The 16168-nt window shown below is 38.8% G+C and overlaps 1 protein-coding gene across 15 annotated transcripts in view; it reads left to right on the top strand.

Annotated features, from left to right (window-relative positions):
- CADPS2 (calcium dependent secretion activator 2) overlaps window positions 1-16168 on the top strand; it is a 563191-nt gene that overhangs the window by 470763 nt on the left and 76260 nt on the right. For all 15 annotated transcript variants that reach the window (XM_068972950.1, XM_068972951.1, XM_068972952.1 and 12 more), the window contains one exon: window positions 595-751. In XM_068972950.1, the coding sequence (XP_068829051.1) occupies window positions 595-751 (157 nt within the window). The remainder of the gene's footprint in view (window positions 1-594; window positions 752-16168) is intronic.

Below are 16168 nucleotides of genomic sequence, written 5' to 3'. Positions count from 1 at the left end.
GGCTGATTGGTGGGCCTGCTTCCAGTTACCATGGACAGGTCACATTATTTTTGAGAACTTCCTAAAAAGTAAATATTCTTTTCACCCATCTAAACAGCAGAGAGTTTTTAGGTCCTATCTAGTGGGACCTAATTTACACTGGAGGAACAGGAAATCGCTCTCTCTGAATGTGTGTTTTGGTTTTAGACTCTTGATTCATAAAAAAGTAGTACAAGTAAAATGTAATTTTTTAAATGTGAAATAATTTTATGGATATATATTTAAATAGTAAGCAAATTTTGTATTGATAAATATGAAATCTAATATATAGTTAAAAAATAAAATGACATTTTATTTCTAAAAATACATCAATTTAAAACATTTGAAAAATATGTAAAACAAAAATTCCTTGTATGTCTTACTTTATTCATAACTACTATGAATATTTTGGTGTATTTATTTCAATTCTTTTTCTCTATGACTAGAAATATTAAAATATTTGGTATCATATTCTACAATAATATTCTACAATTTCACTTTAATCACATTTTTACAGTATTTGTGTATGTTTCTAACAAGTAATCAAGTTTACATTATTTCTTTATTTGTTTACAGGCATTTGCCTGGTGGCCTGATTTATTGGCAGAGCATGCAGAGAAATTTTGGGCTTTATTCACAGTAGATATGGATACAGCGCTTGAAGCACAACCACAAGACTCCTGGGACAGTTTTCCTCTTTTCCAACTGCTTAATAATTTCCTCAGAAATGACGGTAAGCATTTGCATTTCTTTTAGTGTGTTAAATGAGGAAGAGGAGAGAACTTTTTGTGTGAGTGCATATTTACAGAGTTCTAGCACTCACTCAACAACAATCGACCCAGGTAACATATTTGCTCATTCCCCAGGTATATCTGGCTGGGGTCCACGGGAGACCAGCAACACTCTCATATTGCTCCACTGGCTCCCAAAGTTGCTCTTATGCCTACCCTCCTGCCTTCAGGAGTACTGATAACACAGGGACCTTCTCATTGTACCTTGTGAATCAGAAATCTTCAAAGATCAATATTTCTAAAGTACCTGAGAATGCTAACATCCCTGAAATACATCCTAGAAACTTATTATTCTAGATGTCCTGCCATATCAAGGCTTCTGCTTATCCACAGTGTACTAATGCTTACAGAACAGATTTGGTTCTACAGATGATAGTAATGTTACCCTGTGGTATGGCTTGCTCTCTCTCATTTAGAAATTAAAGAGAATTTAAAGGTTCTCTATTGAGACATCTTTTTCCAATGCAGTAATAACTTGTATCATGATTCTTGTCCGTGGTCTTCTAGCAGATTGTATAGACACAGGTTTTCATCCGAATTTTTGGAGGTGTTTCTTAGCATATAGTTTCCTGTGGGCCTTTCCTATGATGATTTTTTTAGATGCAGACACAGAGAACAGACTTGTGGACACAGGAGGGCAAGGAGAGGGTGGGAAGAATGGAGAGAGTAGCATTGATATACATACACCACTAAGTGTAAAATAGATAGCTAGTGGGAAGCTGCTCTATAGCACAAGGAGCTCAGCTTGGTGCTCTGTGATGACCTACAGGGGTAGGAGGGAGGCTCAACAGACAGGTTGTATATGTATACATATTATCTGATTCACTTTTCTGTACAGCAGAAACTAATACGATGTTACAAAGCAATTATACTCCAATTAGAAAATTTAATTTTTTTTTAATTTCCCTTCAACTTAAGTTTGGTTTCTACTGACAGCCTTTGCTTCAACATTTGTAGTGGTCTTGGGGTCACTAATTCCCTATTCTAGAACATTCCTCTCACTATAAGGCAGGTTGAACTCTGTGTCCTCCTAACCTCTGGTTCTGACTTATTCTGTTAGGTCAGTGGAATGTCCTTCTTTTGTTACATATGTTCTTTCTCCAGCCATTATTCCCAGTCATTTAACTCTTAGCATTTTCATGCCCATTACCATTCTTATCAGCTTCCTCTCAAAAGACCTCACTCCATTTTTCAGTATTGCTCTGGAGTGTGGTGCCTAGTAGAACGCAGTGCCCACAACATGACTTGAGTAGCCCAGGCCCCAAGAAGAGCTGCCCGTCTTCTGCCTGGTCTTCCTGCAGCCCGTGACTGCCCTCTCTTTCCCAGGAACTTAGTCACACTGGTGATACAGTTCACACTTGCTGTCTTTGAAAACTCCAGATCTTTTTCCTTCTCTCTTTCCAGGATATCACTACTCTGTATTTCTAGGTTTAAACTTAAATCATTTTTTGGACTTGTATCTTTTTTTTTTAATTACTCTATTGATTTTGTTCATCACTCTAGTCCGTCATTTCTTACCTTCCTTTGGTTATTCATCCCTTTGAGTCTATGCTAAAACTACAGCTCTTTTATTGGGAAAAAACATCTATATAGATATGAAATTGTGTGTAATATTGGACTCCCCATGGACATCTGTATTTTGGATATCAGGGTAAGAACCTTTGTTTTAGTAACTGGGGCATCATGTGGTAGTAATTAATAACATAAGCTTTAGTGCCCAACAGATTCACATCTGTCTCTGCTAGTTGCTACCTGACCTTTGACAATCGCTTAATCTTGGTAAACTGTAAGTTCTTTATCTATAAAATAAAGAAATAATATTATGTACACTGTCATTGGTGGTGAGGATTAAAGAAGGCAATAGCTCATCTATAATGAATGCTAAATAAATATTTTATATATCAATCAGTTAAAATTTCAATCATGATTCCTTTAGCCATCTTATTCATTCTCTTATCCAATTTAATTTCCAAAAACGTCTTATTAATAAGTCAAAGATCTAAGCTACAATTCCTACTTCAGTTTCAGCAACAATGTCTGCTCTTAGGAGTTGCTACACCCACAGTTATCCAAATGTGAATCATTTATTCTGCAAATTGTCTTCAGCCAGTTTTTAAGTTCTAATTTAGTTTCCTCCTGCCAGCTAGCAGACTTCAAATGACCTTCTTCTTTCCCAGTCTCTTATCATTTTTTTCTGCTAAGAAATTACAAGTCAGGCTTAATATTGTCTTATGATAAATATATAGCAAAAAACCTGCTGCCAAAAATGAATGTATTATACATTAAGTCCCTAAATGAAAATAAATAAGTATAGGATTATTTCTAACATTGCTTTTTTCCACTTGTGTGAAAATTCAAGAATCAACCATATTTAAATTTATTAGAGGGTTATTTTAAGATGAAAGTACTTATTAATGCTCATAGTAAAGATAATTTAACTTATTCAATATATTGCAATTTATTTATAGAGAAAACAAAATATGTTGTAGATTTCTTAGAAATTTTCTTGGGGAACCTCTACTATAATGCCAATAAATTAACATCTTTTAAATTTTATTTTTAAGATCTCTTAACATGTCCAAAAACAAAACACTAAAAAAGACAAAATTTGATTTTTAAAAGAGAAATGTGATTTTTAACCAAATGTTTAATTCAAAAGAATGTCATATCCCTCTCCTGTTTAAACCATTTATATAATATTGGCTACTATCAAATGCATAACATAGTGTGTTTTGTCATTTTTGCACGTTACTTAATCACACAGAAGCACTTATTAATGATCTCTTTTGAGTGCTGTCCGTTTGGGGGGCAAGTCTAGATCTAGGTTTGATTTTGCAGTGATTAACATATTTTAGAAAGCATCAATTATTTCAGAGAAAAACAGCTCCTCTGTGTAGTCAGGTAGATAGAAAAGTTCCCCTGTGCCGTAATTTCCTTTTGGTATTGGGAAAACGATGTGGTCTGGGGAATTGAAATAGAACATAGTAACTTTCAACTCAAACTCACAAGTTATCATCCAAAGCCAAAACCGCTTAGTATTAATATCTCACACGACTGAAGCGACTTAGCAGCAGCAGCAACTGCTAAGACAAATTTTTTTGCTTGTAGTATAGTAATGAATATTATAATAATGAAGATTATTGTTAATAATTATGTGTTTGTTTTATTAAATTCCTGAAATGTTCAGATGGTCGTTTAGTGAATTCAGTTCAAATGTTAAATGTCAACCTAAAGCTGCCCCCAAATTTCCTTTTGGAAAGCTTATGGGAAAACATAAAATTTCTACCCTTTTACCACCACATCCCCAAAGAAAAATTCTTATATCACTGCCATGGTATGACAGTTTTTACCATATTGACCCAATTAGAGTTATAGTCCAAATTCTAATTAATTTCAACCTTAACTAGTCAGGGGTAAAATAGGAACAGATTGCTCTGAACTGTCCAGTCTTGTTAGGTGAGATAATTTGTTGAATAGCAGTGCTTGCTGTTACCCCAGAGAAGGCAATGGCACCCTACTCCAGTACTCTTGCCTGGAAAATCCCATGGACGGAGGAGCTTGGTAGGCTGTGGTCCATGGGGTCGCTAAGAGTCAGACACGACTGAGTGACTTCACTTTCCCTTTCACTTTCATGCATTGGAGAAGGAAATGGCAACCCACTCCAGCGTTCTTGCCTGGAGAATCCCAGGGACAGGGGAGCCTGGTGGGCTGCCGTCTATGGGGTCGCACAGAGTTGGACACGACTGAAGCAAATTAGCAGCAGCAGCAGCAGCAGCAGCTGTTACCCCACACGTAGCATACCACTAATTATACAGAAATTTTAAATGGTTGTGATTTATTATTAATGATGTCACATACTTATGTCTGCTTTTCCAAAATAAAAATTGCCAACATGCCTCTAACAGAGATATTAGTTAGAATTTGTGCTTTATTTGTGCTTGGAAGCTTTCTAGCTGAGTTGTCTTTGTTTTTTAATGAATAATTCAGCTGTTCACATTGGATATTTACCATCTTTATTTTGTGAAAACATTTATGCTTTGATATTTAAAAATAAGTGTTTATCTTTAGGGGAGTGGAGAGGATCTTAGGCAAACATCTTCATTTTCTATCTAGGAGGCGAGGTACCTGGGAGGTGAGGTACCTCAGCTAGGGCTTGCTGACAGGAAACCAATACAGCAGTGAGTTAGAGCCTGACCACTTCATCTACAATAACAAATGCAGTTCTGGGGACATTCGAAAATAAGATAATACTTTTAAAGATAGTAGATTCTTGAGGCTTTTGAAAGTGAAAGTGTTAGTCGCTCAGTCATGTCTGACTCTTTGTAACCCCATGGACTATAGCCCACCAGGTTCCTCTGTCCATGGAATTCTCCAGGCAAGAATACCAGAGTAGGTTGCCATTTCCTTCTCCAGGGCATCTTCCTGACCCAGGGATTGTACCAGGGTGTCCTGCATCACAGGCACATTCTTTACCATCTGTGCCACCAGGGAAGCCCATTTAAACTTATATTCCTCCCTAATAAAATGTTTATCAGCACCTTAAGTTATAGAAGTAGGTTGGTTAAAGCATGCAGAAAGGACCAGATAAAGTGTTGACTTAGCATGTACACTGTAAAACATCCATGACAAGAATTCCAGGGACTGAACAAATTAGAGGGGAAAGAGATTCAAGATAGCAAATTCAGTTGCTGTTTTAAGGAGGGGAAGCAAAGAATTGTGTCTGGGCTAGGTGTGTTTCCTTCCAGTTGTGCATGATTAGGGGAAGTCTTAGACTCAAGAATCCTTAGAGATGCAACGTGATTTTCCTCAAGGGAAGAGTACCAGCTGCACCACAATTTTAGCTACTGTCCCCAATCTCCTGCCCCTCACAGGCTCATCCACTGTCTCCCAGAGCAGAACTGATGAAGAAAACAAACTTGGGCTCCTTCATTTCTGTCCAAAAAAGACTGAACTCCTGCTTGCCTCTCCACCCTGCCTCCATCCATCCTGATGCACTCTCCCCAACTAAAGCCTTAATTAGATGGCTAATCACTTTAAATGGTATCTAAGGAAACAGTTTTGAAAAAGAGATGTATTAAAATTAGTGAAAATAAATGTTTTCATAATGAAGCAATTAGCATGATAGTTGAATGATCTTGAATGACTGTGAAGCTGGTACAAATAGACTCTACCCTTGTGTGCTATTTTCCACAATTGTCCTGTGGATAATAGGTAGGGCTAGTGACTGCCTCTGACAAATGAAAGCCATCTGCAAATAGCACAAATCATTCCTCTCAGGACTACCGAAAGGCAAACCCTTGGAGCTAGTCACCTTTTAATCTGTGGATATGCTAGCAAGTGGCAAATGACCATTCTACTGGGAACTGATTCCCGGGTGAAAAATACCATGGCGCTTCTTCTTTAATTAACAGCCTTTTTTGCATTGCTAGCACATTAAAGCCATCCCAAAGAACACCCGTGCTTGTATAATCAGTGTCACAGCATCTCTGCCTAAACGAATAATAAATGTTCAGGTTCTACACTAAGTGAAAACCTGTTCTCCAAGACTTTCACCTTCATAAAGATGGGCTCATAAAAATCGAAAAAAGAAAAATTGGAATGTGGTCTCATGAGGATAAAAAGGCTAGTGTTAATAATTAACAAGGAGAGTGAAGTGGAGTCAAATTAGCCATAATAGAGCCCAGAGTGACTGGCAAAGTCACCTCTCATTATCAAAAAACTCATTAAGAAATGAAGAGGTGGAAATCCCGCTGGGTTATTCTCACACTTCGGCTGTATCAGAGATTATTTTTCAGATTTCTTTCAAATGAAGAACTGTTAGGTCACCATATTGTATATTAGGTTAATCTTCAAGCTTTGAAATATGGAGGGCTGGCACCTGCATGTCATTCTTCCTTCAGTGCTTAAATGAGCTGTATGTCTGAAATTCACAAATTAGTGTTTACAGATAGATCTGTACATGCATCTACTAGGAACAGTTGAATGTAACTTCTAGATTATAGCGGGGCTGTGTGCCCACTTAGATTTATAACGCTCTTACAAACTATGAAATGACCACTAAAATGCGTAAATGACTCCGATCCCAAAGTTGATTAAATTCAAAATTGTGTGTCACAACTTGTTTTACCCACCAGTATAGTAAAAGGAAGGTAAATTCAATGACTCACTAGCTTTGTTTATACTGAATTCTTCTCTAGAATCTTTACTCCATGTAGACATTAAATTTTAATCTATTTGTGTATTTTCTTAGAAGTTAGTGTTACTGCCATACTCAACTGTTGCCATTACCAGGACGGTATTGAGGGACATAACCCCAAAGATCAGAAGATTGCGTGTAAGTGGAGTAAAATTCCAGACTTTCCCATCTGGCTTTAATACTGATCTCATGAAAGGCAGCATGAGAATTGCTAGACCACAAGACTTTCTGTTTATTTTTGCCTTAAGCCTTGCTGAATGCTCCCAGGTGGCTCTGTGGTAAAGAATCTGGCTGCCAATCAGGAGGCACCAGTTCAATCCCTGCGTCAGGAAGATCCCCTGAAGAAGGAGATGGCAACCCACTCCAGTATTCTTTCCTGGAAAATCCCTTGGATGGAGGAGCCTGGCAGGCTACAGTCCATGGGGTCCCAAAAGAGCTGGGCATGACTGAGGACTGAAATAGAAGTTGCTGAATGATTATATTAGTTTGTTTTTCCCTAAGTTAATTCTTCAAGAAACAGGGTCTGAATGCCCATGATTTACCAACTCTTAGTCACCTTCAGTTCAGTTCAGTTTAGTTCAGTCACTCAGTCGTGTCCGACTCTTTGCGACCCCATGAATCGCAGCACATCAGGCCTCCCTGTCCATCACCAACTCCCAGAGTTCACTCAGACTCACGTCCATCGAGTCCGTGATGCCATCCAGCCATCTCATACTCTGTCGTCCCCTTCTCCTCCTGCCCCCAATCCCTCCCAACATCAGAGTCTTTTCCAATGAGTCAACTCTTTGCATGAGCTGGCCAAAGTACTGGAGCTTCAGCTTTAGCATCATTCCTTCCAAAGAAATCCCAGGGCTGATCTCCTTCAGAATGGACTAGTTGGATCTCCTTGCAGTCCAAGGGACTCTCAAGAGTCTTCTCCAACACCACAGTTCAAAAGCATCAATTCTTTGGCGCTCAGCCTTCTTCACAGTCCAACTCTCACATCCATACATGACCACAGGAAAAACCATCGCCTTGACTAGACGGACCTTAGTCGGCAAAGTAATGTCTCTGCTTTTGAGTATGCTATCTAGGTTGGTCATAACTTTCCTTCCAAGGAGTAAGTGTCTGAATTTCATGGCAGCAATCACCATCTGCAGTGATTTTGGAGCCCAAAAAGATAAAGTCTAACACTGTTTCCATTGTTTCCCCATCTATTTCCCATGAAGTGATGGGACTGGATGCCATTACTGATACATAAAAACAATTACTACCCTTGAAAAGGATATAATCTAATGGAGATGGGGATATACTACTCTGCCCATCCATGGGCACTACTATGGGCACTACTAACTATAATGCAACAGATTATAAAGCTGCAATTCAATTATATGTACTACGTGCTATGACATTTTTAATTATAGTTTTAAACTTGGATTTGTTGCTCCCCAAATTATAAACTTTATAACATCAATGCTCTCGCTCCTTCTAACCTCCTATCTTGAGGGAATAGAGACTTTTTAACAAGTGCTCTGGCCTACTCTGGTGGGCTAGTGGCTAAGACTCTGCACTCCTAATACAGAGGACCCAGGTTTCATCCTTGGTCAGGGAACTAGAGCCCATGTGCTGTAACTAAAAGATACTGCCTGCCGCGACTAAGACCTGGTGCAGCCAAATAGACAAATAATATTTTTTTAAAGTACACTGAGAGGAAAGGGAGGGTTGGGTGTGGTTTTAGGTGGTTCTCATTCCAATATAGTATAAATTAAATATTACCAAACTATATAAAATTGCTGATCATGTTTTTAGTTAATGGAGAATAAAACCTGAAGAGTTTTCTATTTTACTTAAACTTCAGTGGGATGCTCTCAGAGTTTCCTTTAGGGGTTGGATTTTTTTTGATACTTATTCAGTAAACACATATTTACTGAGTGGCTACTTAATGTCCCAGACTCTTGGTTGGGTACTGTTCCTATGTCTGAGTGGGGAGTATGTTTGATTTGCTTTTGTGTGTGTGTTTTCTTTTTACATAATGCTGTTTTAGGCTACAGTCCTCCTGGCTTTTCTCCTGAACTTCATATTCATACTTCTGTGATGGGGATCCCATTATATGCATCTGTCAACAGGGAGAAAGTGAAAGTGAAAGTTGCTTAGTCAAGTCCGACTCTTTGCGACCCCATGGAATTCCGTGGACTCCATGGAATTCTCCAGGGTAGCCTTTCCCCTCTCCCTAAAGAAGATACATGAACCCTAAACACAATACACAAACTCTTTTATCTGCTTATTCTTAATTTTTCCAGTGATTATTGTCTTAGTAATTGTTACTAAATGGATCAAGTTTAAATTCTCTGTTGAAATCTGACTGTTAAAAGCCTCTGACAAGTACTTTTGTAAATGTAAGACTCTTTGGGGTATGTAAATAATCAACAATAACTTATTATTGGGATTAATTAATTAATGCTCAAAATAATTGGGCACATCTGCACCCCAGTTTACCTTTTATTTAAGCCTTTTACTTTTTTTGCCATTTCTAATTGTACCGTTGGGCTTGATGTCATTGATGCTTCCCTATTTTTGACAAGGTGGTATTTGGAAAACATGGAATCTTTTGGAAAAAAAATACTTTTATCAACAAAGTAGATGCTGGTCCTCCACTTACGTTCTCATAACCACTATGTGAGAATCCTTCTGAGCAGTTCTTTCTACTTCCACACCTCTGGTATAAGGTCACAGCATTCTTGAATGATGCCATGTTGAGAACCTGCCTCTTCCAATGAGCTGTGGCAGTGGATGCCTTGTAAAGGCTTGATTTGGACAGGTGGCAGTCCCAAATCCTAACCCATCCTTATTACACCATATGGGGAAGATAGAAGCACTCATTCTGATGCCTGGGGCTATGTATTAAGAGGGCTTTTGACAGTGTCTGATAGGAGTGGGATGCAAACTGGCATATGGGCAACTGAGAAAAGGAGCATACATTTACATACACAAGTGTAGTGTCGTCTGCATCCAAGGAGTCCTGCTTTTTGAAACCGAGTCCTCTCTCTCTGTTTACCTTTCTTGTGTATTTTCTCTTCATTTCTTCTCATTTTTCCTCTTCCGTTCTCTCCTCCGTCCCATCCCTCCCTTCATCCTTCCTTGCCTTTTACTGAAGAAGTAGTACTACCAGTTGCCAATTTTCTAAAACTTTGGAACTTAGGTTTATAATTTGATATTTTTAATAAAATAGGAAAGCTCTGCTAAAACATGAGCAAACTTTGGGCCAGAATTCAACACTTGTGACTGTACTTAGGAAATAAGGGAAATCTCCATTTTCTCCTAATTCTGCAGGATGTAATAGTCTGCTGTCAAATCATAACTGAACAGAAGAAATACTCCCTTTGGTACATTCACTAAAATAAGAGACATAGAATTCCCCGGAGATCCACTGGTTAGGATTCCAGGCTTCCATTGCTGGGACCCTGGGTTTGGTCACTGGTCAGGCAATTAAGATCCCACAAGCGTGCCCAAAGGAATAATAATAATGAAATGAGAGACACAAAATTGACATTTAGATCCAGTAGAGGCGCTTGCCCAGGAGGTTTAGTGGTAAAGAATCTACCTGCCAAGCAGGAGACACATGTTCGATCCCTAAGTCGAGAATATCCCCTGGAGACGGAAATGGCAACCCACTCCAGTATTCTTGCCTGGAGAATCCTATAGACAGAGGAGCCTGGTGAGCTACAGTTCATGAAGTCACTTCAGTCGTGCCCTACTTTTTGTGATTGTATGGACTGTCGCCCGCCAAGCTCCTCTGTTCATGAGATTCTCCAGGCAAGAATACTGGAGTGGCCTGCCATGGCCTCCTCCAGGGGATCTTCCCAACCCAGGGGTCGAACCTGTGTCTCCTCTGGCTGCTGTATTGCCCATGAATTCTTTACTACTGAGCCACCAGGGGAAGCCCAGGCTACAGTCTATGGGGTCACAAAGAGCTGGACACAACTTAGTGACTAAACAACAGTGACTATCCAGTAGAATTCTTAGCGGTCTAATATTGAACATACTGGTCTAAAAATAGGATTTCTCATAAAAGTATTTAGTGCTGTATATTTTACACAAAATATGAAAAGATACACAGGCCTTGATACATTCTTATACAGAATAATAATGTAGTAACTATATAGTAATCTTCATAGAGTATTCAAGTCATTCATTCAACAAAGATTTGAACACTTGCTCTGAGACAGGGATTTTGTTGAGTACTAAGAATACAGACAAGGTCCCTTCTTCATGGACCTTGCAGCCTTATAGGAAGAAAGATGCGTCATCAAGTACAGAAGTAGAGCATGGACCACAGTAGAAGCCTGTGCAGGGTGAAGAAGAAACAGAGGAAACCAGTCATTTGGCAAAAGGACAACAGAATGAAGCATCTCAAGAGAGGCTTAGATGGGAAAGTGTCTACTTGAACTAAATCATCAGAATCACTATGGCTGGACCACAGGAAGTAAGGGAATCAGGGAACCAAAATGAGCCAAAGAGGTCATGTGAAGATACCTCATAGATGGCTTTCATTTCATACTAAGGCTTTTGAAGTTTGTGTTGAGGATCCATTTAAAAATTATAATCTTTAAGAGATACATTCTTTGTTTCATATTTTAGCACACCCCTCTGCTTGAGATTTTAAGAAGATGAATGGGCAGAAGGAAAATTAGGTGCCTAAGACCAGTTAGGAAATTATTGCTTTAGCCAAGATGGGAGATGAGAGGACTGGACCTAGGACAACAGCAGTGTTGATGAACAGAAGGATGAGATGTGCTAGAAAGATAGTAAGGATATTAATTATGCAGGTTCTTACTCCTAATTGGAGGTAGGAACTGAAGGAAAGACCTCTGGTACAACTTCCAGGTTGCTGGTATATTGATCAGGTGGGATGATCTCTGTTTTTATTCCTGGGATTGGAATAAGAGAAGAGAAGCAGACTTGTTTAACAAGATAATGAATCCAGTGCTTATCAATTATATTTAAAAAAAAGAGAGAGCTCTTACTAGAAATAATCTGAGTCAACTGCTACTTAATCTTAGAATCATTATAACATGTAATAATATAATAATCGTGTGTGATTCTCTTTATGTGTTTCATTTTAACAAACTAAGCATGACTTAATAGCCAACATATCTAATCTCTAAATGTACAATAAAGTAGCATTTGAATTAATGAGGTAAAGTGCCCATTTGTAGATGTAAAATTTGTTTCATAAAAGAGAGCTCTTGCCAGAAATACATTTGAGTCAACTGCTACTTAATCTTAGAATCATTGTAACATTTAATAGTAACTGAGCTGTGATTTTCCTTATGTGCATTTTCATCTTAACAAAGTATGACTGAATAGCCAACTTACCTAATCTCTAAATGTGTAGTAAAGTAGCATTTGAACTGACGAGGTAGACTGCTCATTTGCAGGTGAAATGATTTGTTAACATTAGGCAGTATTTTGGCTTTGCTATAGTTCAAAATAATGATGATATTGAATAGTACCTATCAAGATGCAACTGCTGAAGAAGCAATCGGCTACCCACTCTAATATTCTTGGGCCTTCTTTGTGTCTCAGCTGGTAAAGAAACCACCTGCAATGTGGGAGACCTAGGTTAGATCCCTGGCTTGAGAAGATCCCCTGGAGAAGGGAAAGGCTACCCACTCCAGTATTCTGACCTAGAGAATTCCATAGACTGTATAGTCCATGGAGTGGCAAAGAGTCGAACACGACTGAGCAACTTTCACTTTCATCAAGATGCAAAGCCTAAGGTTCTTTATACTTTTTATTCAGAGGCCATATAAATGAAGGCTTAGGCACACAGTCTAGCTGTACAGCCATGTAAAATTGTCCATGAAATTGTCCTTTCAGTGTGTATTATAAGCTCACTGAATATTTTCACAGTGTTAGTTCACTTTTATTTATTGAAATATAGTTGGTATAAAATATTATGTATTACAGATGTACAGGGCTTCCCAGGTGGTGCTAGCGGTAAAGAATGCACCTGCCAGTGCAGGAGATGCAAGACACACAGGTTTGATCCTTGGGTCAGGAAGATCCCCTGGAGTAGAAAATGGCAACCCACTCCAGTATTCTTGCTTGGAAAAATTCCATGGACAGAGGAGTCTGGCAGGCTGGTCCATGGGGTCACAAAGAGTCAGACGTAACTGAGTGACTGAATACGTACACATATACATAGGTGTACCGTGTAGTGATTGAGAATTTTTAAATGTTACACTCCATTTATCTTTACTGTGAAACGTGGGCTATATTTCCTGTGTTTTGCAAGGTATCACTGGAGCATACCCTTTTATTTTTTATCGGAGGGTAATTGCTTTACAATGTTGTGTTGTTTTCTACCGTACAACAGCAGGAAACAGCCATAAGTGTACACATATCCTTTCCCTCCTAAGCCTACCTCCCAGCCCCCCATCCTGCCCCTCTAGGTCACCACAGAGCATCAGGCTGAGCTCCTCTTGCTAAACAACAACTCCTACTAGCTATCTGTTTATATATTGAAATGTGTATGTTTCAATGCCGCGCTCTCTCAGTTCATCCCGCCCTCCTCTTCCCACACTGTGCACAAGTCTGTTCTCTGCATCAGTGTCTTTGTTTCCCTGGAGCTTATTTTATACCTGGTAGTTTATACCTCTTCCCTGGAGAAGGACATGGCACCCCACTCCAGTATTCTTGCCTGGAGAATCCCACAGACAGAGGAGCCTGGTGGACTGCAGTCCATGGGGTCGCAAAGAGTCAGACACGACTGAAGCGACTTAGCATGCACACACCCCTTAGTCCTCTTCCCCCTTCCTACTGGTAACTACTATTTTGTCCTCTATATCTGTGAGTCTGTGTCTTTTTTATTTACTAGATAAGTACACTTTTAATGATATTATATACTGTTTGTCTTTCTCTGACTTATTTCACTTAGCATAGTGCCTCCCAAGTCCATCAGTGTTGCTGCAGTTGGCGAAATTTCTATTTGAATGGCTGAGTAGTATTCCATTGTCTATATGTGGGCACTTGTTGATAGATGCTTCTTTCTCCATTCATTTGTCAATAGACACCTAGGTTGCTTCCATATCTTAACAGTTGTAAGTAATGCTGCTATGAACATTGGGGTGCATATATCCTTTCAAATTAGTGTTCTTGTTTTTTTCAGACATATACACAGGAGTATAATTGCTGAAAGGCCACAAAGAGCCAAAACAATCTTGAGAAAGAAGAACAGAGCTGGATAAATCATGTTTCTCCAATTTAGTTCACTTTTCAATTCATTGAATATAATGGTTTTGCTAACCTTTTCACTTTTTCACGTTGTAACAGTTTTTAAAAATTCTAATTCCGAATACATGTAAGTCATCTAAGATATGGTGTAGTGTGTTTGTCATTTGCAGGGTTTTTTTTTCTTTTTTTAACCCAGAAGAGTTTATGACATTTCTAGATCTTAAAAGATGCTAATATGATGATAGTAAGTTGAACAGATGTGTAAATGGATAGAGAGCATGATAATAGTTTATGGTAACTAAAACTGAGAAAAAATAGTATTATAATCTGGACTTCCCAGGTGGTTCAGTGGTAAAGAATCCACCTGCCAATGCAGGAGATGCAGGTTTGATCCCTGGGTCGGGAAGAATCTTTGGAGAAGGAAATGGCAACCCACTCCAGTATTCTTGCCTGGTAAAAATCCTATGGACAGAGGAGCCTAGCAGGCTACTGTCCATGGGGTCACGAAAGAATTGGACACAACTTGGTGACTAAACAGCAAGTATTATAATCTGAAAGTTAAGAAGGGGTTCTGATATCAAATCCTTGTTGTACTGTCTAATGACTAAGTGACTTGGCCAAGTGTCCTAAATGATTTGTTTCTCAATCTCCTATATTGAAGAGATTGAAAAAAATAATAATAATAACACTTCCCTCACAGAGCATTTGTGATGATTAAATGAGAGAATACCTAGAAAGGAACTTAACATAGTACTGGCAGTTCAGAAATGCTAATGATAACGAAGAGAAGAAGGTGGAGGAGGAACATAAGGAGATTTCTGAAGTAGAGAACCAATAAATTCAGGTTAGCGTATATACTTTCAGATTTTCTTACTGCAGTGATTTATTGAGTAAGCAGCCTTACTTACGTGTGCCTAGTCACTTGGTCATGTCTGACTCTTTGTGACCCTGTGGACTGTAGCCCGCCAGACTCCTCTCTCCATGTGGATTCTCCAGGCAAGAGTACTAGAGTGGGTTGCCATGCCCCTCTCAAGTGGATCTTCCCAATCCAGGGATCAAACCCAGGTCTCCCACATTGCAGGTCGATTCTTTACTGTCTGAACCACCAGGGAAACCATTTGGTACAAGGAATTGAATTACATGATCTGTAGTACCTTCTACCTTTCTAGGAATAAATAAAGCTCCTTTCAGTGTGGTAATAATAACATCTGTAAGATAACATGAGTCTCCTCCATAAGACATTTATTGTTAATATGATTATCATTCTCACTTTAGTGGGAAATCTTTTATCATATAGATAAACCAGTAAAGATTATTACACCTAAAAAAAAACATGCTAAACTATGTCAGAGATTCAGAAAAACCACAGTGTTGTATTTCCTTCTGTACTTGGGAATAACTTCCTAGTCCTTGTTCATGTGTCTGTAGTTTTCAGCCCCTGACCAATTTTAGAATCACTAAATTAAAGAGATTATGAGCCTTTTCTTATTAGTGCTGCCATGGAAAACATCACATACTTTGCCCAAGTTTTAAAACACTGTTTAGATTTTGATCTATACTTGTTATATAGATCTCCGTGGTGGCACAGATGGTAAAGCATCTACCTACAATGCAGGAGACCCAGGTTCGATCCCTGGGTCTGGAAGATCCCCTGGAGAAGGCAATGGCAACCCACTCCAGTACTCTTGCCTGGAAAATCCTATGGATGGAGGAGCATGGTAGGCTACAGTCCATGGCGTTGCAAAGAGTTGGACACGACTGAGCGACTTCACTTTAGGTTTTTGAAGAAGTATTTTTGCCCTGAGAGAGATTATGAGGAATTTGGTGTATTTAGCTGAATATTTAATGAAGATAATACTGTTGGATTGGTTAAAATGTTTATTCTGGTTTTTCCATAAGATGTTACAGAAAAAAACAAACAACCTTTTTGGCCAAGCCAATAGTAATA

Source organism: Capricornis sumatraensis, chromosome 5 (assembly GCF_032405125.1).
Source record: "Capricornis sumatraensis isolate serow.1 chromosome 5, serow.2, whole genome shotgun sequence".
NCBI classification, from domain to species: Eukaryota; Metazoa; Chordata; class Mammalia; order Artiodactyla; family Bovidae; genus Capricornis; species Capricornis sumatraensis.
Note: the sequence above shows the minus strand (reverse complement) of the source record. Positions and strands in the feature narration are given on the sequence as shown.